Raw genomic sequence first — 25,963 nt, 5'->3', positions numbered from 1 at the left:
ACTTCCTTTGCGTTCCGATACACGTCATGGGAGTCCGATATAATTTGATTTCTCACATGAGTGAGTGCTGAGGGTTTGTTTTCCACGATTTTCGCTCTTATCGACAGCTTTTGAGGCTCTTGAGTCTCTATTCCAGTGCTGTGATTAAAGGCCTTCTGTTGCTACTCAATCCCCCCTTAAAGATCTGCTCTCCTCTCCTGTAGCATCAATTAAATCCAAAGTGTTTGTGTCTATGTGTGTGTGTGGGAGCACTTCTATCCGTGGATATTCTGTGATCCCTTCCCAAGGTTTCTCATCTGTCCGGACATCTGGTGTTTATCCTGAGGCGACTATCATAACGGCTATTCAGGCATGTTATTAGAAAATTAACGCCCAACTCAAATGTCACTCCTAATAGTGCTGCTTAGTTTTCCTCATAATCATCGTAATTCATGCCAATCTTGGGATTTCGCTCGATTAGAGACAAATTCTCAGTAATTCATTTGTAGCTGGCAAGGGCACGACTGTTTGGATTAGCTCTCGAGAACGATGCGTCTGCCAGTGGGCACTCGTATATGGTCTGTCATTGACGATACCGTGTCGTCTGATGTCCTTTCATGCCTTTTAAATGCCGCTGAAAAGGTTAATGGAAACATTTTGCTCCCTGATGACGCGCCAGTGACGGTGGCATAAGAGACTTCATCTACATTCCATTCATGTTGAAGATGTTGAGTGAAGAGATTATTCACTTGTTAAATGGTGCTCAGTAACTAATGAGTATGCTATACATTTCAAATAAATGTAAATTATATGATACATTTTGATGTGGTCATGTACTGGGATTGTGTTAGTGAATTTTGAATTTGTGTGAAAGTGAAAGTTTATATCAAATTAGAATTAAGGCAAACAGGATTGCACTTTAGTTTTAACTGAAATAAAATGAAAAGGAATTGACTCACTGTTACTAATACAATATTTATTTTTACTATACTTAAGAAATGTGGAATATTTGAAATGTCATACAGCAAAGGCAAACAGAAGTAATAAATGTAAAAAAAATTATAATAATATATATATATATATATATATATATATATATATTTAAACATATAATTATATTTAAAAAACTGTAATGCAAAGCTCAATTTTCAGTGACCATTATTTTACAGAAATTATTCTAATATGCTGGTTTACTGCTCAAGAAACAAAAGAAAAGAAAACTCTTAGACACTTGGGGCTTGTATGTACATATTGAAATAGTTAAAAGCACATTACAATTAATTAACAAAGTACATTGTAAAATCAGATTTAAAATAAAATGAGTAAATGAAAATAGTCATTTTATTTAAGTTTGATTTGAGAAATATGTTGTATCATTCGTAAAACAATGCATTACCGTGAATATCGCAAAATTGTGTTAGACTAGTCTAAAAAAATTATCAAGTTCCTCTTTCTGTCATTTCCTTGAGAATTCACGCTCAGGAAATGTCAGTTTATAACCACTAAATTTTGTCCACCAATCCTGTCACGCAGGCTCAGGAATTTGGCAGTGTTGAATTGACAGTGAAATTGAAGAGAGGAGACACATGAAACAGGCTGTCATTAAACTCTTTTCCCCTCCTTCTGTGAGTCTTTGTCCAGTGGAGGTGTTTGGTGCGTTCTGGGAGAAAGGGAAGATGAGAGAAAGGCAGGAGACATGTTGTCATGCTGAGTAATTAGTCTCCGTTGGGCAAGAAAGCGTCTGGATGTTGTGACACACACCAGATTGTCCTCTAGTCCACTGAGAAACCCTGTCATCAGCCTGTGGGCCTGTCCAGGGATGACACACACACACACACACACACACACGTTTTCTTTAAACTTTAGATGGTTTGGCTGCCATCCAGTGCGCACACACACACACACACACACACACACACCGTATTTGAGGTAAAAATCTCTGATTTACTAGATGATTAAAAATGAAAATTCCCTCTGCTCATTCCAAAGCAGTATGCCATTCTCTCTCTCTCTCTCTCTCTCTCTCTCTCTCTCTCTCTCTCTCTCTCTCTCTCTCTTTTTTCTCAACTCTCTTTGACCCACCTAAGAAGTGTGCCCGACTCTCTCTCTCTCTCTCTCTCTCTCTCTCTCTCTCTCTCTCTCTCTCTCTCTCTCTTTGTACTCAATGCTATTTTGCATGAAGACTGCGTCTTTCGAGCTTCCATAAAGCACTATAGACGTATCTCAGAAGTAGTCCATTTAACTCGATTGAATTTGAAGTCATTGTTCATAGGTAATTTTGACCTCCATTAAGCAGTTAACCAGTGTTTATAATACAATGGTGTTACTTATACCAAACTACCATACTACCAATGTGATCTTATGAATATTTGTGCTTCTGCCAAACATGCATTTACTTGCATTTGCGTATAGACACTGAAACATACAATATTGATGCATGGACAAAATCTAAAACGTAACGTTTTTACATATGAACAAGTTTACAGACTTACAAATTAATCCTTATTGAAATAGAGGCACTAACATTTAGCTTATATTGTATTCAGTTGTCATATCAATGCCTTTGCTTTCAATTGCATTTATTAAACATAGTTTACTCATTTACTTAATATGAAATAACACTGTGCTCTGTTCAGTGATTTCCGCTGCTAACTAATTTTAAATGATTTGTTGTTAAGACTACATTGTAAAACCTTAAAATCTATAACATTTCTGTAATTGTGTAAGCAGTGCTTTTATTCAGGTATCTTTAATCGAGTAATTATTATTTGTTTGCCATGGGACACAAAAGGTGCTTTCTCAGTCATGCTGTGACTGACAATAGAACCATAAAATACACTGCAACATAAAATCACAAGCGTAATTCATTTTAGTTGTGCGCTATAATTTAAATCTTCAGAAATCTATGAGATTGTGAAGAACAGGCCCAAATTGAAGCCATTATTCAGTGATCTGCATCTCCATCCTCAGCAGCAAAGTGTAAACTTGTTACAGTTTCAAAAATTGGTGATTCAAGAAGCTTTACAACAAGTTTTACAGCAATAAAATCGAACGTTAATTGTCTCTCATTTGCTTTGCCACAGATTGTAACATGCCATGTTTTTGATGTGTGTTTAACAATGATGCCATCTGAGAACTTATTTGCTGTTTATTGTTCTCTGTTGTGTTACTTTAAATACAGATGCTTGTTTCAGTTGCAGGTTCCCCAAGGTACTAGCACACATTAAACATCTAGATTGCACTGCATGTTAGCTTGCTTATTTTGCTTAAAAACATGATGTATTTAGGTCCACGTCATACTAACAGTAAAGTATTCTTCTAACCATAATTTGGGAGCTGTAGTTTGGTGAATTATGTCGGTAAAGATAGACCTTGGGACCATAATTGGCTAATGAGGCTTTTGCAAAATGTACCACTGATTAAAAAAAACTCACAATTTGGGAACAAATCATTCAGACAGGTTCTGTTAAATGGATCAGTTGATTCAGGACAATCATAGTTTTTCGGGAAACTAGTCATTAAAAATGTTCTCTTGTCTCTTCTACGATCTGAGAAATGGCTGCAGTTCTTTCACTGTCCATCAGCAGTTTTCAAGAAACATCTTTTTTAAAAAGAAAAACACTGTCACTTTCTATCGGTCTGCTTTTGATTGTTTTGACAAGGAGGTTTCAGCCCTTTAATTCCAAATGTCCTTTTAATTACCTGCAAACAACCAATGATGCCGATAATGAGATGAGACGTGTTAAATCTGAAAACCAACAGTCGTGGTGAGAAGCAGTCCTGAGGGGCCAAATGAGGTATGCTGCTGTCTGTCAGTATAATCCAGTCCCTCTGATAGGTGGCTTTACTGTGAAGGGAAATGGCACTTTGTGACAGTGTTGTGAGAAGGAAATCATTACTGTTACACAAGAAAAAAAGAGAAAGAAAATGAGAGAGGGCGGTAGAGCGTCTGAAGGCTAAAGGTTACTCGAGAGAGGAACAAAGCTAATAAAGAATGAGAAATGGGACGGATGAAAAGGAAGGTCAGTTTTCTGATAAAGGTTCAGCCTCATTGTCTTGTCAGCACAAAGCCTGTGGATTTCTAATCCAGACGCAAACTTAATCCCAAACCAAAATTGGCTGCACATGTCAAAATCATTCTCACACTTTAAGCAACAATACCCTTGAAACTACTTAGTAAACCTGAGCAATAGATTAGCAAATATGGCAAAACGTTGTGAAGCCAGCTTCAACATCATGGTGATTTTTATTTCCTACTAATGTGAGAATCTAGCTGTTCTGTTAACATGAAATAACAAGCGTGTTTTAAAGGTGCAACATATAATATTGAACCAGCTAGTGGTTGAAATGGGTACTGCAGTCCAGATTCAAAATATTGGAGATAGTTGTCTCTCTGCGGGTTGCCAGATTGAACACATGCAACAGGAACAAGTGCAAATGACAATGAAAGGCAGCGAGCCTTACACTGTAAGCTGATTATTATTTTTATTTAGTTTTCTCCATGTTTTGGTCACAGAGCTTTTTAGATGAATGCCGAGGCTTTTTAGGTCGGGTTGAATCTGCAATCTCTGACCCGGTTTGTTTGCTGGCTTCCATGGCTGCTGTATGCTGTGTTTTCTACCAACTGCCAACCCAGGGTGATGAAATCCTATTGGGTAAACTGGCAGTTGGGCGGAATCAAACACAGACTGAAATGAAAACAGACATTCTGACATGGTACACACATTTCAAAGCAGGGAAACTAATTGTAACATTGTCTTTCAGAGAAACAAGTGTTAATTTAGCATGTTTCCTAAACATCTTCAAACATAGTATGGCATTTGTATGCTTTAGCACAGTTGGAAAATGATATACAGTACCTTTAAGTGTTCAGAGTGGTTGCTAGGGTGTTACTAGGCGATTGATGTTTTGAGTCAACATCTTTCCCAGTATTTTACAATCAGTTGCTAAGGTGTTGTGAGTTTGTGTTGTGAGTAATTTTGAGGAGATAACTTAGTATAATTTGCTAATCCATTTCTTTTAGTGGTTTCTGAGTTGTTTTTGAGATTTCCCTTTTGAAGAGAAAGAGAGAGAGAGAGTCTAATGGCGCTTTTCTATTGCTTGGTACGACTCGGCACAGTTCGGCTCGGCATGGTTTGCATTTCCACTGCAGTTCAGTACCGCTTTTTATCGTGGGCGGGATTATTCACATGTCGTTGCATACGCATAGTTGCGCTGTCTCTACTACCATGACTCCTAAAAAAAACTTTTTCTTTCCGCGTTGCCCTATCAAGCTCTCGCTGGATCCGCTCCTCTTCTGTCAATGAGAGGAACGTCTGTTCTTCCACAACAGACAACAAAACTTTTTGGTTGTTAAGAAAAGGTGCGCTCGTTCAAAACAGTTGCATTCGATCCTTCGCTGGCTGTGCTGATTTAAATCTAGCAGTTCTTTCGTGTTTGTGTCGCAAGTTCAGTGACGCAGGTAGTGACGATTCTCTCCGGCCAAACCGTGATCAGCAGAGTTTACACATCACGTTTTGGTAATGGTACGGTTCACTTGGAACCCCAAGCAAGGTGGTACTAAAAAAAGTACCAGGTACCAGGTACTGTACCCAGTGGAAAACCCCAAAAAAGTGAACTGTACCGAGCCGTACCATGCAGTGGAAAAGCGCTGGTTTTAGCTTGTCTTCAGCCTAGTCATAACCTGATTGGCTGGTCTTAGCTGGTCTCCCATTCTGGCCAAGCTGGTGTTCAGCTAGTTTTAGCTGGTTGGTCAGCTGGTCTCCCAGCCTGACCATCTAAATAATTCGCCAAAACACCTCTAAAACCCAGCTATGATCCGCCTGAAAGACCAGCTTAAACCAACCAATGTTAGGCTTTTGTTTTCCCCAGCAGGGGTTGCTGGGATGTTATGAATGGTTGCGAGGGTGTTGCCGGCTGGCCCAAATGTAGCAAGCCTAAGCCTCTATGATATTCTCTCTTGGTATAACCAATTTCTTTAAATATAAGCATATTGTATCCCTGTTTTGCAGTCTAGTTGCTTAGTAATAGTATGTGCAACACACCAGACTTTACTATGAGCAATAGTAATAGTGATGATTGTCTTAGCAAGCAGCAGTAATTAATTAGTTCCTAGTTTTTTTCCCCCCTCAAGAGATCCTAAAATGGGTTGAGAACAACGTAATTACAATATGCAGCAGTTTTCTCCAGACCCAAAATAAATTATTACTCTCTAAAACAAGGGTGACTGGAGATGTACAGAACAGCCCTCCAACTCAGTGCATTGATTTGCATGTGTGAGAATGTAATTAATCTTGATGGGGCCTTAAGGCTCCGCTCGCCTCAATTCAGGTCAATTACTGCTCTGACATACAAGTATTGACTGCGGCACACACTTGAATAAAGTCACACTCATGAAGCAGAGATAGACCTTTACACAGCACCATGCCACACTCACTTTGTGTGCATGTTTGGCCCTGAATAATCATATTAATATATTATCGGCCCCCGCATAACAGAGTTTCTTTCAACTTCCATTTTGCAGTTGCAAGGATATCACAGTGTCACCGCGGGGCGAAATGCTTACATAACTGAAATGGTGATAATAGTCATCTGTTACTCCGTGTCAAAGGGGCCACGCCAGTTCAATTATTCATCCGGTATGGCAGGAAGTTTTTAATCACCCAGATTATCTTCCTTTCATCAAAAAGGAGAATCCCGAAACGGATATGAATTAGTAACACATATTTTTTTAGATTCTGTTTGATGGACATTAATTAAGATGAAAAGTTCAACATATTTTCCTCTCCTATAATCACATGATTTCCTTATAATGTTGGCCGGTATTTGAATTATCTCGTTTTTTTAGACTACTATGCGTTGTTATTGTTTGATAGGTCTTATTAGAATAGGATTTTTCATCAAACAGTCATCTCAACTTTTCAGGCTCCCAGAGATAAGCTATCATAAATTCTCTTTTGTCAGAGATTATTGTCTGCAGCACTGTCATCATTATTCAGTGTTTACCTTGGAATAGCGAAGGAGAAATAATGAGAGAATAAAGGATTGAGGAAAAACAACTGTTGTGAAATGTTAATGATGCGTCCTTGGGTGTGTTTGTTTTTTTGTTGCCGGTGATGAGCTCTTTAGAGCCTGTTACATTCCCTCAGAACAGAGACTTCCACATACGTGACTCGTGTGTAATTGAAAGTGGCACCGTCTGCATTTCAAACCTGCCTCGTCAAAGTTAATCTACCTCAGACAGTGGCAACCTCTCACAACTACATAAAAAAAAATTAAAATAAAAAATGCTCCCACTTTATATCAGGTGCCCTTAACTGAGCACTGTCATCATTATTCAGTGTTTACCTTGGAATAGCGAAGGAGAAATAATGAGAGAATAAAGGATTGAGGAAAAACAACTGTTGTGAAATGTTAATGATGCGTCCTTGGGTGTGTTTGTTTTTTTGTTGCCGGTGATGAGCTCTTTAGAGCCTGTTACATTCCCTCAGAACAGAGACTTCCACATACGTGACTCGTGTGTAATTGAAAGTGGCCCCGTCTGCATTTCAAACCTGCCTCGTCAAAGTTAATCTACCTCAGACAGTGGCAACCTCTCACAACTACATAAAAAAAAATTAAAAAAAATAATGCTCCCACTTTATATCAGGTGCCCTTAACTGCTATGTACTTACATTTAAATTAATAATTGATACAATGCACTTATTATGTAACCTGTTACATTCCCTCAGAACAGAGACTTCCACATACGTGACTCGTGTGTAATTGAAAGTGGCACCGTCTGCATTTCAAACCTGCCTCGTCAAAGTTAATCTACCTCAGACAGTGGCAACCTCTCACAACTACATAAAAAAAAATTAAAATAAAAAATGCTCCCACTTTATATCAGGTGCCCTTAACTGCTATGTACTTACATTTAAATTAATAATTTGATACAATGCACTTATTATGTACATTTTTTTTGTAGTTATATATAAAAAAATACCTGCATGTAATTACATCTGTAATACATTTATGTAATTACATTTATATTTACACTGTTGACCCATCCCTTACACCTTAACCAACCCTTAAACCTACCCATCCCACCAAACCTGCCCCCTAACCTTCCCTGTATCCCAATTGTTTTGCAATAAAATATGAACACAACAAATAAATTATACTTATTTTTTGATGTAAGTACGTAGAAGTGACAGAACAGAGACTTCCACATACGTGACTCGTGTGTAATTGAAAGTGGCACCGTCTGCATTTCAAACCTGCCTCGTCAAAGTTAATCTACCTCAGACAGTGGCAACCTCTCACAACTACATAAAAAAAAATTAAAATAAAAAATGCTCCCACTTTATATCAGGTGCCCTTAACTGCTATGTACTTACATTTAAATTAATAATTTGATACAATGCACTTATTATGTACATTTTTTTTGTAGTTATATATAAAAAAATACCTGCATGTAATTACATCTGTAATACATTTATGTAATTACATTTATATTTACACTGTTGACCCATCCCTTACACCTTAACCAACCCTTAAACCTACCCATCCCACCAAACCTGCCCCCTAACCTTCCCTGTATCCCAATTGTTTTGCAATAAAATATGAACACAACAAATAAATTATACTTATTTTTTGATGTAAGTACGTAGAAGTACGTACGTATAAGTACGTATTATGTAAGTACGTGTAAGTACGTGTAAGTACGTATTATGATAGGCCACATAATATAAAGAGGGACCAAAAAATTGGTCCCTTATTTCATGTCCCAATTATTTCATGTTTTTAATCAATAATCAGATTTTACTTTAGTAAATTAAATGTAACAATTGTTGACTTGACCAGTTGTCATTTTCTTTAAGGTTACTTTGCATATTACTTTTCATACTTTCATACTGATATGATGTTTATCCTCTTGAATGGGAAAAATAAACTTTTTACACTGGCATTATATTCAGCCTACCACTCTCATGACAATATTATTGTAATCATTTGTATGAGATGGTCATTTTACAACTTAAGATATACAAAAATATATGTCATGGATTAGTTCAAGTATGGTTAGGTTTAAGGATTGAGTAAGGGACTTTATGATTGCATTTAAGTTTGAGTTATACATATTTGTGCAACACATATCATACTATATTTTAATGAATTTTCAAGTACGAAGTGCTTGAATTGTCATTTTCTTTAAGGTTACTTTGCATATTACTTTTCATACTTTCATACTGATATGATGTTTATCCTCTTGAATGGGAAAAATAAACTTTTTACACTGGCATTATATTCAGCCTACCACTCTCATGACAATATTATTGTAATCATTTGTATGAGATGGTCATTTTACAACTTAAGATATACAAAAATATATGTCATGGATTAGTTCAAGTATGGTTAGGTTTAAGGATTGAGTAAGGGACTTTATGATTGCATTTAAGTTTGAGTTATACATATTTGTGCAACACATATCATACTATATTTTAATGAATTTTCAAGTACGAAGTACAAATTACAACTTTCCAGGTTGGACAGCATTTTTTCAGCTACATTAGAATGCACAATTCACACAATATATGTTATGAACCGCTTGTCATTTGAAGGTTAGAAAATGAATTGTCTGATTTCTCAAGATTACTTTCTTTTAAATTAAATTAAATTTAAATGGTAGGCCGCTTCTTACAATAGATTTTTTGAAAACAATTTATTTAAGGAATTGTTTGATTTGAGTTTGAATTGACTCTCCTTTTTTTTTTTTTTTGAAGGTTACTTTAGGTTTTTGTGCATTGAAGTGAAAGGCAGTCTCTGAGTCTCTACTCCATTAGAAGGTACAACTAGACAATAGTAGACTTTAAGGAATTTTCTGATTCTTGAAAGTTACTTTGTGGCTTTTCAAACTAAAGCAATAGGCAGTATTGCCTTACTACTGCATTAGAAAACAATTTACCATTGTGGATTTAATCTAATTTAGTCTTCCAGTTTCTAATGATTACTTTGTATGTATTCACAATTGATTGATAGTCGTTAATTCCGTAAAGACCAAGGGAAATGTGACCTTATTCAAGGAGTTGTTGTAGCAGCACTGATCTCCGGTTATCTGAGGAACTGTTCAGTTAGTTTTCACTATTGGGATCAGTGCTAAACACAGGCATGTTCTGTCTGCTTGAGCGGGTCATGATCTTTCAATGTGCTGTGACACATTGTCAGCAGAGAAGAAAATGGGGTTACATTGGGTTAATCATGTCCAATTTCACTCATTGTGAGATATACTTTCTCTGACCTGACTTTGGAGAAGGACTTTGTCTTCCTGATAGATCCAGTTTTAATATGAGTCTGTTCAAATGCTAACACTAACTGGTACAGATTTGTTTTTTTAGTGAAACATATGCAGAGTGCATTTCAGTGGATTTGATGACATTTTGTGTGTAATGAGTTGGTCTTTTTCTATTTCATGTCCAACTCAGTGAATCAGCACTCATCCTGATTCTGAATGAATGGCCTGAGGATCGATTTCTTTAATGGAAGCATTCTGAATGTATTTCCATAAAGATACCTATATTTTTGGTCACTTTACTGAAGTTGCATTCTTCTAAAGTGAGCAAGCAATATTTTATGACAGTTCAGATCTATTGACACCAAATGCCAAAGTGTGTGTGTGTGTGTGTGCGTGTGCGTGTGCGTGTTTGTGAAAATCAACTTTATTTCAAGGACTTTATGGACTTACTGTTCGATATCTACCAAAAGTGTTATTAAAAGTGTAATAAATATAATATATTTATTTAATAATGACTATAATCAATTATTTTTAATAAATTGTTTTTATTAATTAAAAAAAAAATGTAATTAATTATCTATATTTAAAAATAAATAAAATAAATTCCATGAACTCTAAAACACAATCATCAATCAATAAATCAATCATCACAGAACATTAATTCATATTTATACATTACATTGTGCTGTGTGTGTGTGTGTGTGTGTTCCTACTTAACCATATGTTGGGGACACATTTGTACCCAAAAGTGAGCTAAACCTGACAAAATCTCCAAAAACCTCCCTTTGGGGACGTCCTCATTTGTAAAACTGGTATAAAAATAAAGTAAACAACGTTTTTTGTTTTTTTTAATTGTAAAAATGCAGAAAGTTTACTGTAAGGGGTAGGTTTAGGTGTAGGGTGATAGAATATACAGTTTGAGTATAAAAACCATTACGCCTATGGAATGTCCCCATTTAGATAGCTAATTAAACAAGCTAAGTGTGTGTATCTGTGTTGATTGATGAATGTTTGTGTCTGGTGTGAATAAGTCTGCAGGAATCCATTGTTTCTGTTCAAAATGTGGCTTGCAGTGATGACTGGTGACTGGTGTGAATAAGCAAATCAGAGTTCTCTATTTCCTTCTGGTATTTTACTTAATGAGCCTACATTACTGCATGTCTCTGGCTTCATCAGTATTGCTGAGAAAACAGATATGCTTTGACAAGTTTTCAACCAAGGGATGTTTTCCTGACAGTCTGGGGAATATAACTTCTGCCTGGTAATTACAACAGCAGCTGTTGAAATGTATTTACATGCCATTAAAATAGCTTCCGTCGGAAGTCACACAGAATGTGTGGCAGAAGTCTGTACAATATCTCTTTCTTACTTCTCGTCCCGGTGCGGCTGCACTGTGCAGTCAGAGATGTCAGTGTGCAGTGACCATATGAGAAAGAGGCGGTATCCAGGGGGCTGTGAAGAACATCCAATGTCGCACTGTCCCTGAAAAACGGGAGGAAACATTTGTGATGTTCCTGGTTTTGCTCACTACAGCTGTCAATGCTGTAAGCTTTGTTAAAAAAAAGGTCTGGTAAAAATAGATGGTCTAACTTATGCTATCTTGTCTCTTGGTTATGAATTACACACCTCACCTGCCAGCTGAACATTTCTCAGTTGATTATAGTTTGAGATAAATTATGAACTATATATATGCACTTTTCATGCCCTACACTTTTCTGGGCTCTGAGTGCTGATAATTATGACATGTCATGCATCTAACAAGTGCAGGGGTCCACAATTTATTTCACTGCTGACAACATACTGACATCTCCCTTTATGAAACACTTTTATATATTTTCAAAGAAACATCATATCAAAAGAGAAAACAGCTTCACTTTCATTCAGCCCTTGTAACATTACAGTTATCTTTTCAGCTGTCATTTTTCTGAAGAACTTTTTAACATTAAGTAACATTATTTGATATCCAAAAAAATAAAAAATAAATAAAAAGTGTAGCCAGCTTCCCACAAACATAGTGAGGGAGAGTTTGCTGGATATTTTGCAGCTGGGCAATTTTCAAGAAATATATAACTCCAAAGTGAAAAAAAAAGTAGAAAATCCAATCTTAAATATAAAATAATTTATTCATTCATTCATTGCTTGTTTGCTTGATTATTTTAATTTTAATTTCAAATGCCATTTTTTCATTCCCAAAATAAAATTGCAATATAAAATCAAACATACTATATTTATTAATTCAATTTATATAATACATGCATTTGAAAATGAACAGAAACATGCCACCCCAAGTTTTACCATAATACAAATTTAATAAAATAAACACCATATTATTTATTATATTTATTAACGTAACTAATGTAATAAATAACTGTAAAACATTTATCGGGTGGCCAAGAGAGCTCAACGTGCTGCAAACGGATGAAAACACATGCCAATATGAAACCACCAGAAAAATAACTTAACACATGAGATGCAAATTTTCACAGCAAAAAACAATATATGTTGTAGTTTGTTATAGAAAAACAATTTCCCGTTCGACACTTCACTCGTACTGCGTCTTGCTAGACGCATATGGGAAAAAAGCCTTTTTTCTCCTGAACTGAAGCCTATTTCATTCACTCAGTGAAATTGCACAGCCATTGGTTCGTGCAGAGCTTAAAAAACTAACCAATGGCGACGAAGCCCACCAAAGCCCGCCAGAATGGGCGGGGCATCTGGCTATATAAGCGGGCGCTCGCCACAAGATTCTCAGATTTTTCTCCTTCAGCGACGACGCTACGTCTCAAGCTGATCCGAAGCCGCTCGTCGTTTGACGCGCCTTCGTAGCTGGAATCGGGACCTCTCAGCTCGGCTGACCTGCTTCGCCGCTGCTCCAGTGACGCAGCAGTTCCGGTCCGGTTCCCCTGCCGCTATCCGGCGACTTCTGAAAGAACTTTTAAAAGAGCATCGGCGTTGTTGCAAATGCCGCGCCCTATTTCATTCACTCAGTGAAATTGCACAGCCATTGGTTCGTGCAGAGCTTAAAAAACTAACCAATGGCGACGAAGCCCACCAAAGCCCGCCAGAATGGGCGGGGCATCTGGCTATATAAGCGGGCGCTCGCCACAAGATTCTCTGATTTTTCTCCTTCAGCGACGACGCTACGTCTCAAGCTGATCCGAAGCCGCTCGTCGTTTGACACGCCTTCGTAGCTGGAATCGGGACCTCTCAGCTCGGCTGACCTGCTTCGCCGCTGCTCCAGTGACGCAGCAGTTCCGGTCCGGTTCCCCTGCCGCTATACGGCGACTTCTGAAAGAACTTTTAAAAGAGCATCGGCGTTGTTGCAAATGCCGCGCCGTTATTGCGGTTCGTGCGGGTCCCCCCTGCACGCCGATGACGGCCACATGGAGGGTTTCCCCTGCTTGGGGAAATCCCATGCGGAAGCTACACTCACGGGAGCTAATTGCTCTCATTGCGAGAGCTTCAGTCTCAACTCTCTCCGCTCACGGATGAGGAAAAAACAGCGGGCCAAAGGGGTCGAGCGATCGGCTACGAGCGAGCTCACGCCGGCCCAGATCCCACGTGCCTTGCTCTCGCCGCAGAGAGAGTATTCCCCTGTCCTTTTCTCCCGGTCTGATCAGTGTCCCTCTGCTGGTGCGAGCGACCTGATCTCATTCGGGGGAAGTGGGGATGAGCTGCTCAATGACAGCATGTCATTAGCAGCGTTGGATGCAGAGGGGCTGTTGGGCACGGAGAATGACCCCACCCCCTCGCCATCATCCGCGCCCAGCGCCACCAAAGAAGGAATGGATACCGAGCTTCTCCGTATCCTCTCCAAGACGGTCGAAGAGCTGGGTTTAGAGTGGTCCCCGCCAGAGGAGCCCTCTCGTAGCCATCTGGATAAATGGTTCCTGCCGGGGCGCCGCCAGGCCCCTCGTCAGCGTACTTCTCCGTTTTTCCCGGAGGTCCATGACGAGCTCACCAGATCGTGGCGTGCTCCCTACTCCGCCCACCTCCGTACTGCCTCTTTATCCGCCCTCACTTCCATTGACGGCGCTGAAGAAAAAGGGTACGATAAGCCACCTCCCCTAGATGAGTCATTGGCCGCGCATCTCTGCCCGCCCACGGCCATCGGCTGGAGAGCGAAGGCCGCCCACCCATCTAAGCCGTGTAGGACCACTTCAGCTATCGCTGGACGCGCCTACACCTCAGCTGGACAGGCGGCTTCGGCGCTTCATTCTATGGCGGTCTTCCAGGCCAAAATCCTTGCATCCTCCGAGTCTGGCCTGGACCCCGCTACCCTCAGGGATCTGAGGAGCACGACGGACCTGGCTCTACGCACCACCAAAACCACCGCCCAGGCGATTGGGAGATCAATGGCCAGCCTTGTGGTGCTCGAGCTCCATTTATGGTTGATGCTGACGGAGATGAAGGACGCGGATAAGATCCCCTTCCTCGATGCTCCTGTCTCCCCCAAGGGCCTTTTCGGCCCAGCGGTCGAAGGATTTGCTGAACGCTTCACGACATTTCCTGCCTAAGCGCTCCAGCTCCGCTGCTGCCTCAGCTCGCCCAAAATCTGCGCCGACTCAGCAGCCTGCGAAACCAGCACCTGCCGCCCCCGCTGTTCAGCCCGCTAAAGCGCAGCAAACACGGGGACGCTCTCGCTCGTCCAGACGCTACCCTCTTCCTAAGCGCCAGGGACCCCGACCCAAGATCGCATTGGACCCAGCGCCTCAGGCATCATCCTGATCCGCGAGACAGGAAGAGGATGGGGTCAGATCTCGCCACGGCCGGATCGCTCCCCTCAAGCAGCCTCTCTTACACCTCTTGACACCCCGTTCAGCTCCGGGTACAGAGGGAGATGTGTTTCGTGCGAACAACGGGCCCGTTCACGCGCCCAAGCATTCAACCACTGTGATAGCGGGAAAAATAATAAAACACAAACATTTTCAAAAAGAGAGCAAACTTCCTCTTCCATCACTCGTACGTGTTCTGCCCCTGTGCGGCCAGTCACCCGAGTTAATTCAACCCCTCGTCAAGTGGGCCGAGGCCTGGCAGGCTATCCTCGGAGTGTCGAAAATGGGCTATGGGGATAATAAAGCGAGGATATTCACTCCAATTGGCTCGAAGACCCCTGCGCTTCAGCGGCGTGGTCCCCACCTCAGTGCAGAGCAGAGCATGTCCTGCGCTCAGAGGTAATTGATTTGCTGGCAAAAGGAGCCGTGGAAAAGGTTCCTCCAGAGTCAGGCCTTTACAGCCGTTACTTCCTCTTCCCCAAAAGAGATGGTAGCCTACGGCCCAGACACCTGAATCGCGCTCTCATGAGGAGGTCGTTCAGGATGACACTTTCACTGAACCTCGCGCAAATTCGCTCGAGAGACTGGTTCTTTTCCCTGGACCTGAAGGATGCATACTTCCCCTCGTCACAGGCCATTCTTGAGATTCGCCTTTGAGGGTGTGGCTTATCAATATACGTTCCTTCCCTTCGGGCTGGCCCTGGCCCCCCACACTTTTACGAAGTGTATGGATGCACTCCCGCTGGATGGAACAGGGCGTGGCCATGGGGATGGTTCACAAAAGGACAGTTGTCACGACAGATGCCTCCAACTCACGTTGGGGGGCGCGGTGTGAGGGCATACCGACCTTCGGCCACTGGTCGAAGGCGGAAAAAGGCTTCCACATCAACTGCCTGGAAATGCTAGCAGTATGTCGAGCCTGTCAGTTCTTCCTGCCAGTCCTGAAAGGGCACCGTGTGCTAATCCGATCTGACAACATGTCGGTTGTGTTCTACATAAATCGCCAGGGAGGCCTCTCGAAGCGCCTCAAAGCGCCTCTTCATGCTCGTGGAGCGCTTCTTAGAGTGGGCTCAACCCAACCTGTGCTCGCTAAAGGCAGCCCATATACCGGGCAAATTGAACCGAGGAGCGGACATGTTATCAAGGAGCAATGTCCCCTCAGGGGAGTGGACGCTCCATCCGCAAACGGTTCAGAAGATCTGGGAGATCTTCGGCGAGGCCAAGGTAGACCTTTTCGTCTCAGAAGACAACTCTCACTGCCAAATTTATTTCTCAGAGAGCAGGGACGCGTTGGCCCACGATTGGCCCAACCTCCTTCTCTATGCTTCCCCCCCCCCGATCGCTCTGATCCCACAGCTAATCAGGCGAGTGAGGGAACAAAAACTCAGGGTTCTCCTGGTAGCCCCCCTTTGGATGAACCATCTGTGGCTATCAGAGCTGACTCAGCTCCTGATAGCGGCCTCTTGGCCTGTTCCACTGAGACGGGATCTCCTCTCTCAAGCGAATGGGACATTATGTCATCCTCAGCCCGACCTATGGGCCCTGCACCTCTGACGCTCCCCATCCACACTCAAAGTCTATGTGGCGGCCTCTCATGTCCCTATTGAGGGTCAATCGGTGGTCAGAAATAGCACGGTCATCCGCTTCCTGAAGGGTGCAAGGAGGCTGATTCCGCCTCGTCCCCCTACCGTCCCTTCATGGGACCTGCCCACTGTGCTGAGGGCCCTGAAGGGCCCCGCTTTCGAGCTGCTACAGTCTGCCAACATTAGGTCGCTATCGCTGAAGACTGCTCTGCTTCTAGCACTAGCATCAGTAAAGCGAATAGGGGACCTGTAGGCGCTCTCAATTAGCCCTGCCTGCCTGGAATTCAGGCCTAACGACTCTAAAGTCATCCTGAAACCGAGGCACGGTTACGTACCTAAAGTGCTCTCCACTCCGTTCAGAGCACAGGTCATTACGCTCTCCGCGCTTCCTCCAACTGAAGAGGACAGAGAGCTATCTCTGCTCTTCCCCGTCAGAGCGTTGAGAATCTATATTGAGCATTCCGCTCCCTATAGGTGATCGGAAAAACTCTTTGTCAGCTTCGGTAACTGCACCAAAGGGTTTCCGGTTACGAAGCAAAGATTCTCTAGATGCCATCTCGCTAGCGTACTCTTCCTTGGGCCTCCAGTGCCCAATTGGAGTACGGGCCCACTTGACTAGAGGCATCGCCTCGTTGTGGGCATGGTCCAGTGGTGTGTCTATTGCGGATATTTGTGAGGCGGCCGGCTGGGCCTCGCCGTCCACATTTGCGAGGTTTTATAACCTGGAAGTCCCGGCCTTACAGGCCAGGGTCCTTTCCGCTTGAAATGGCACGCGCTGCGTAAACAGACATGACAGAGAGCCCTTGGCCGTACCGCGCCCAAGTTCTCTTGCATTGTTCACCTGTTGGCTCTCGACGAAGTTACGGGTATACTCTAGAACAATTAACCAGGCCGGGTGTGACCTAGAAAGCTCAGCCCGTTTTAGCCTTGGGTTAATGTTGACTTCTCTATAAGCATTGGTTGCTTATGGAAGTTATACCTTAAGTCGTTCCACTACATTAGCACGGCGTGATTGGACTGTTCCCATATGTGTCTAGCAAGACGCAGTACGAGTGAAGTATCGAAAGGGAACTTACTCGGTTACTCACATAACCTCGGTTCCCTGAGATACGGGAACGAGTACTGCATTGCTTGCCGTGCTATGTAGCTGCACGACTCAGTCGTCGCTTCAGTCGAAGTAAACCTGAGAATCCTGTGGTAAGCGTCCACTTATATAGCCAAATGCCCTGTCCATTCTGGCGGGCTTTGGCGGGCTTCATCGCCATAGGCTCGTGCAGCTCCGCTGCCAAGCCATTGGTTCATTTTTTTAAGCTCTGCACTAAACCAATGGCCGTGCAGTTTCACTGTGTGAATGAAATAGGCTTCAGTTCAGGAGAAAAAAGGCTTTTTTCCCATATGCATCTAGCAAGACGCAGTACTCGTTCCCGTATCTCAGGGAACCGAGGTTACGTTAGTAACCGAGTACATTATGCTCAGAGTCCAGAGCCTTGATCATAACATTATAACAGGCACCTTCCGAGTAGAGACCTGCACTATCACAGGACCTAATGCAACTGAGTGCGGTGCGGGACAACATTTGATGGGCGAGTGCGGGTGCGGGTGGGTAGAGATTGTGTGCAGGATGCGGGAGAATAAGGGTGTATCACACTAGGCAATCTTAACCGTGCCCAAGCGTGTTTGACCCCCAGAGCCCGGTTTGTTTGACTAGTGTGATCGCTCCGTGCCGCGCTCGGGCGCAGTTCTTTAGCCATCTCTGGCTTGGTTGGAAGAGTTGGGCCATAGCACGGTTCAGTTGGGCTCGGGTGCGGTACGCATATAGTGTGAGCGCAAACCGAACTTCTGATACAGGCAGCATGATTGCATTAACATTTCTGAGCGGCAAGAGAGATAGATCTGTAAAGCAATAAATTGTTAGATGGCTGTGTGTTACCATGTCCCCATGTCCCCATTGACTCAAAACAATAAACCACAAAGTTAACAAAACGATGCACTCCATTGTGCTGAGCGAGAGCGCTTCTCTGCTGTCTTCACGTGCTATCGGAAACTTCCTATTTCCCACTTATGAAGCCATGATTACGAGCTTGTTGCATTCTTTTCTGTTAAAAATAACAGTGAACAGTGGTTTGTGAATGTTGATGCTTAGGCTAAATAATTTTATCAGAAGTGTTCATGTGAGCGCTGCTGCAGACTGAGGCACTCCCCAAATGCTCTCATTGGTTGAGACGCGTGATGACACCCATCCCAAGCCAGTACTGATCAACATCCCACCCCTCCTGTGACCCATGGTTTGTCTGCATGTGAATTCAGAGCCAGTGAGAAACGGGCTTTCAAAAGAATAATAATAATAAAAAAACTGCGTTAACGTGATGATAATGCGTAAACTTGCCCAGCCCTAATATATATATATATATATATATATATGTAATGGTCAGGTTTTTTTTTTTTGCATATCAGAATGAAATACGGCCTGCAAATGATTTGTGACATTCACCCAACCACATTTCTTTGTTCATTTTCTTGTTTCAGCATAATGTGTTGATAACTTCCTGACTTCCTGAAAAAATTCCTCAAATGTGCACAGATAAGCACATTTCGTATAATCAATTATTCAATTTTCCTCCTCTTCCTGAACCGAGAACAAAAGATTGTCCTCTGAATTTCTTTTTGTTCTGCTGTAATTATACAATGACCTTCTGTGTCACGTTCATAAGCCGCTGAATGCGATTCAAGGTCCCGATGTCAAGAGCCAGCCAGATAGTCAAGATGTACCCCCTTTATTGCTTCGCTGTGTTAAATGTCAAGAAGTGGCCACAAAACCCATTATGTTCCCCATTCTGCATTAATGTGTGTCTTTTAATGAGCACATAAATTCATACATTAGCATGAGCCTAAGGGAAAGCCTCAACATCTGCCATATGCTTCCTTACACTAGGTGGCAAACTTCATGTGTTTGTAGAAAGGCCACTTATGCTGCTGAAGTGTACTGGATGCAGTAGTGGGGGATTCGTCCCCTAGGCAGGAAGCTTTATTGAGGAGCTTCGCATATGCCTTCAGGGTACATGGGGAAGTGGTTGTTTATTCATATATGTAGCTGTTGGTGTGAAGCCATGTGGATCTAGCTGGTTCCTGCCGAGATGAAACCGCTATATTCACATGGTCTGAAGAACATTTTGGTCTTCTGTCTGCTGAAGAGCTGAAGGGCCTCACAGATTTGCCATTTGCAGCTATGGATAAGCAACCTATGCTGGATGTTTTAAAAAAGATGGTTAAATCAAAAATGAGATTTCTGTCATAATTTACTCACCCTCAAGTTGTTCCAAACCTGTATAAGTGTGTCTTTATTCCTTGGAATATAAAACAAGTTCGTAACCAAACAGTTGACGGTAGCCATTGACTTTCATAATATTTTCCCCCATACTGTTGAAATCAATGGCTACCATCAACTGTTTGGTGACCGACATTCTTCAAAATAACTTTTTTTTTTGTTCAACAGAAAAAAAATTAACTCATACAGGTTTGGAATAACTTGAGGGTGAGTGAATGATGACAGAATTTCCTTTTATTGGTGAGCTATCCCTTTAAAGAAATGTATATATTCTTACATAATGTAGATGACAACACCGATATAAAGATATATTTGTATTTGTGATCAAAAGGACTTTGATAATTGGCCAATCATTTTCGAAGATGAAAGACATTTCTTTGCTTGAGATACGTATTTGCATGTTCTAGACCGTCATTCACCACATTAATATAATTAAATATCTTAATATGAATGGCTTTAAAGGTGAAATATGGAATGTTTTGATGTAACAAAGTACGGGATGATGCCTCAAATCATATCACTTTTGAGAGGTGTGCTGTAACTTTTGTAAGTGATTGAATTTCCATCTGGCAAACAATAAAATAGTGAGAAATCCCACAGACTTGCAGTGAAGGTAATATATGGGGAGTAGAATACAATCAAACAATATTTAGGCCCAAGGATTTATCTTTTTGAGTTGCGTATACAATTTACATCAATTCTGTTCCATGTTTCTTCGACTGGGGGCTATTATGCCATATTTCAAGCCCCCATGCATTGGCTCAAGATGATGTTGGAGCAGTACATATCAAACTGATTAGTGTAATATGAGTCATGATTTTTCTGGAAGAGAAACTCTATACATTTTAAATGCGTAATTTCCTGTCTGTTTACTATACTAACCCTAACCCAATGCTAATTAAAATGAAATACGAATGTTTTTTTGCAGTTAGGTTCAATTAGCTAACATTAGCAAACTTTTTTTACAACATTTATTAATTTAATTTAATTTTAAAATTATATTACATTAATAAAACATTTAATTCAATTATAATAAATCAACTTTAACTGAAACACTTTGCAATAAAGTTCAATTACCTAACATTAGTTAATTAATTATATCACGAATAACAACAAACATTTTTACAACATTTATTAATCAAAGTTCATATTTATTTATTACATTATTGTTTATTATTAATTCATGTTTGTTAATAATATATTAATTATTGTTATTTTAGACATCTTAAAACATATTAGTACATGTAAAATAAACATATAACCAAACTAAATAATATTATAATGTGGTGTTATTAGTAATTTAATTCAATTCAATTTAATTTAATTTAATTTAATATTTACAATAAAGTTAAATTAGCTAACTTCAGTTAACACACTAGATTATTTTTTTAAATTTTTTTTTACATTTATTTATTACATGTATTAATCTAGGTGGCTAATATAAAGTTATGTTATTGTTTGTTGTTAATTCATGTACATTAATAATAATGATATATATACACATATGTGTTACCTATATAACCTATACTATATTACCTAAAAAAAGGATGTAGAATAAACATATAACCAAACTAAATGTTAATAATATTATATGTTATTATAATTTAATTTTACTTTAATTTAATTAGCCTGGCTAAGCTGCCATTTAGTTGGTCGACATGACCAGTTGCCAAAACCTTTCTAAAATCTACAAACCAGACTGGGAGATCACATTAGACCAGGTTGCTTTAAGTTTTTTTTTTTTCACCACATTGGTGGTATGTTAGAACGAGCTTATCTCACACTACTTGTATATATGCATGTGAATGAAGTTGGATTGTAAGCCAGTGGTGCTATTTGCGAAACAAATGTACTTCTAAACTGATCCTTACATGTGTTACGTGATCTAGTCTGAATTTCCTGCTCACAGCAGCTGTGCTCTTTTCCAGGAACTTCCCTCCCCTCTGTTCTCTGCTCTCAGGAAAAATGTGATACTGACGAGCATCTACTCTTGAAGTGTCGCTCCAAATCACTCAGATCCGAAAAACAATTTTCCGTTTAGCTTTACAAGCTCTGAAAACAAATAGGAAAGTACATTCCACCCCCATCCGAAATGCTTCTCCACCCCAAAGTTCATCTTATGGACGGATTGAGATAACCTCAAGGGCAACCGCAGGGTGCAGTGATGCCGTTTGATGGAATGAAAAAGTGACGACTTAGCTCGCACTCTGTTTGTCTTTAAGATGGAGAACAAATGCAGACAAGCAGAGAGCATCCAGATGATAAGTGACTCTGACACACTCAGCTGCAACACAGCTTTGTTTGTATTTTCAAACAAGGCCTATGGCAGCTTAACCATATTCAACAATGATGTGGTTTTTTGTTTGCTTTTTTCTCACAGGGTTACTACTCAGGATTTTCAAATGACTTTAGACGAAACCGTGGGAATTGTACCAATTTTCCCCAATGCACCCTTTCTATCAAATGACATCTGCAGATGTCTAGAATGTAGAAGCACTAATCAATTTTGAAATATTGTGCAATTTTGCTTCCATAACAAAGTTAAATTATTAGTGGACAGAATTAAATTAAATTAAATTAAATTAAATGTAAGAAGGATTTTGAACCTGGCTTTATCCAACATCATGTTCTGGAAATGTATGCAAATTAGTGAATTTTTAATTGGATAAAGCCACATTGGCATATTTAAACATAACTTTTCAGAAAACTTGTAATACAGAATTTAATTTCTTAACCTTCTGTCCATTAAAAAAAATCATCTGTGGTGTCTTGTCGTAATTAAATGTTTAAAATACATAGAAATATGTATATTTATTTCTTTATTACACACTTAATCGGGGTACTGGTTGTTTATTTTGTGAAAATGACAGGGTGACATATATAATTATTTCATCAGAATACATGCCGATGTTTGAATGGCCGTGAATAGAAAAAGATGCACTCATTGTGTAATTATGGAATTCAACATGAGTTATGCGAATCTGCCAAACCTTGATTCCTTGGTACTCATCTACCTTCCTCTCTGAGCTATATTAAAAGACAGAAAGAGCAATAAAAAAGTAAAAATAATAAGAAAAAAAATCTCAAGCACTCCAGAGCTCTTATGAAGAACTCAAAGCTATAAAGGCCTGTTACCTCTTCACATCGCTGGAGTGTTGTGGGCTTGAGAGCTTTTGTATTTAAGACTATGAGTCTTAAATAAAGTGAGGTCAGTAGCTGTGGATTACATTCAAACTGTTTCCATTTGGACTGAAAAGTTATGAGCTGTAGTCGTTAGTCATGAGCAGTATGTTCTTTCTATACTCCAAGACCATTTGAAAATCAAACACGCTTTCAGAGCCTGGTGATTCTTCAGTCAGGGCGACCTTTGATTACTAGAAATCTTGGAAAATGAGTCTTTTCAAACAGTTCAAAATTCATGGCTCAGATTAGCCAAATGTACTTTGATGTATCTGGTGTCATTTTGTGGATTTAAGACATTGTGTGTCTTGGTAATTATGTTTCTCACTTTTTTCTAGAATATATAAGAATACACTGTGTAAATTAAAATCACTAATTTTGTGAAATACACATAATAAATTTAGCTCAAATCATGATATAAAACACTGCAATTTTCCATTAGAACTGCTGCAATGTTGTATACATTTAGCATTATAGGCACATGCAAGCATTTGCTATAGATGCTTTATTATATACAGTATGTATATGTATATGTATATGTTGTGTTTTTGGTCAAGGGGCCGAGTATACAATTTGTACAGTATAAAATCATTATGTCTATGGTAAGCCCCAATAAAACATGGAAACTCAACATGGATATAATAAAACCCAACAAGAAAATAATAACTTAAGAGAATCTTAAAGAGAACTTTGCCGAATGTTGAATAATTGAGGTCAGAGGTTCAGCACAAACGCTAACCTGAATGTTGGAGGAATATGAAATCAGTGCTGCCTGACAAGCACTGTTATAACTATGGGGCATACACATTCAGGGCTCCCATAGGAAGTGCTGATTATGTTTTTTGTTTGTTTGTTTGTTTGCAGCTCCAGAAACATGATCGGGAAAACGAGGATGTTCCTTCCAAATGGCGATCAGAAGAGGAGATGGCCAAAGAGGCGACACAATTGCACGGCCTCTTCAACTAGCTTAGGTATCTATGTGTTATAAAGTAGAGGTTGACTAATATTGGATTTTGCAATTACTATTAACTATAGTTGGGGAAAAAGCCAATATCTGGTGATACAAGAGTCTGAAATGCATGAACTCACAGGTGCAGTTTGTTGGTGAAAAAAAAAAAAAAAAGATTCGGTGCATAACCTCAAACTTTGATAACAACCCACCAACAGTAAACAACCCCTCAATACACCAGAGGCAGATTTCTTGTTATATTCACCAGATGGATTTTTTTTAGAAAATAATTATTCACCAGATGAAGTTGGAGATATATGGAATATATGTTCACGCTGATCTGAAGTGGCATGTTTCCATATACTCATCTTTTCCTTGGCATGTGCTCGCTTTAATTTGGGACACTTGATTAGGTCATCAAAATAAATAACATGATATGCATTAAAACTGAGGATACAAATATGGATGTATTGTCAGTGGTGACACTTGCCTCATTTATAAAGTGTGTGTGTACACAGATTTGATCTTAGAGTGTGCGTGCGCTTAAATCCATGCCAACGCTCATATTTGTAATAAGAGTCTTCGACGTGGAAAAGTGCTTGGCGTCACGTTCAGGATCTGAGCAGACGTACACACTTTTTCTTGTCAGACTACTGCAGGTTTTTGAAAATGTAAGCTGTTCTTGCAGCTTGCTGTTCTAAATTAAAAGATTTGGACGATGACTGGTGATCTTTTATATGTTAATGACATTAATTAGAAGTCGTTTACAAGGCAGAGAGCTGAAACCATTCAGTTGCGCGCAAGTTCAAGATCATTTGCGATTCATAGATTTCAAATCTGAAAGAGGCGTACGTGTGTTTTCTGTGCATATGTTCATTCTGTGAATCACATGTATTCATATTTGAGAGATGATCGTAAGATCAAATTTAGGATGGTTTCTGTGCAACATTTTGTAAACAAGGCTACTGCCAATGGAGGAGAAAAGGGTATGAACCTACATTTTTGCCAACAGTTTGAAGAGCTAGTTTGTCAATCAATCAATCAATCAATCAATCAATCAATCAATCAATCAATCAACCAACCAACCAACCAACCAACCAACCAACCAACCAACCAACCAACCAAATTCTTCCTTTTATATGCATTTTCTGTAACATATTTTGCAGATTTCAATATATGTCATCCTTTTTTTTCCAGCCAGGGGTGGAAGACCTGCAGATGGAGGGCATCAACAAGTTGATAGATGTTCTTATCTATCTTTTTGACCGTTTATTGAAATAAAAATTTTAGTTCATTTATGTATTGTGTTTTTTTCCCTTCTTCTATAAACTAAATATGTCTTTTAGTTAAAGAAGTAAACCAGCTCTCTTAGTTTAAAGTGTTTAGTTGGTTGTATGCCATAGGCCGAAAAGTACAAAAAAGTATTAGTAAATCTCTACAGAACCACAAGCCCATCCAATGAGGCATTATCAGCATCTTTCTGTAAATAGGCTAAAATACGATTTGACGCAAAGGTCAAGCTATAAATTCAATTTGATGTAGTGCTTGTAAGCACACGTTGGTAAAATAAAAACATTGAACCGCTCTGCTTGCATGAGTCTCAAGCTTTTACAGATGTCTCTATAGTGAAACAACAGCAGTTTGACACAGATTTACGTCTTGATGCCTGAATTGCCAGAAACTGCTTTTAATGCAGCCTATTTATGCAAATATTGAAAGCTGGCATGGCAAGCTGAAGTAACCTTAATGGAGTATCTAGAATAATCATTTAAAATCAACAGAGATGTTACCTTTGTGACAAATAAGCATTTATTGTTGGTTTGTGGCATTAGTTACCATACCCGCAGTTCCAGCGCTGGAAACTATTATGAGTTTTATCATTCTATCAATGTGGAGATAAAA

The 25,963-nt window shown here is 40.0% G+C and overlaps 1 protein-coding gene across 2 annotated transcripts in view; it reads left to right on the top strand.

Annotated features, from left to right (window-relative positions):
- Positions 1 to 25,332, top strand: part of LOC107571837 (fragile histidine triad diadenosine triphosphatase) — a 71,853-nt gene extending 46,521 nt beyond the window's left edge. For both annotated transcript variants that reach the window (XM_016258227.1, XM_016258225.1), the window contains exons 4-5: positions 23,977 to 24,083; positions 25,259 to 25,332. In XM_016258227.1, the coding sequence (XP_016113713.1) occupies positions 23,977 to 24,078 (102 nt within the window). In that variant the 3' untranslated portion in view covers positions 24,079 to 24,083; positions 25,259 to 25,332. The remainder of the gene's footprint in view (positions 1 to 23,976; positions 24,084 to 25,258) is intronic.
- Positions 25,333 to 25,963: the final 631 nt, after the last annotated feature.

This window comes from Sinocyclocheilus grahami, unplaced genomic scaffold (genome assembly GCF_001515645.1).
Source record: "Sinocyclocheilus grahami isolate Dianchi unplaced genomic scaffold, SAMN03320097.WGS_v1.1 scaffold1658.1, whole genome shotgun sequence".
In the NCBI taxonomy this organism is placed as follows: domain Eukaryota; kingdom Metazoa; phylum Chordata; class Actinopteri; order Cypriniformes; family Cyprinidae; genus Sinocyclocheilus; species Sinocyclocheilus grahami.
Note: the sequence above shows the minus strand (reverse complement) of the source record. Positions and strands in the feature narration are given on the sequence as shown.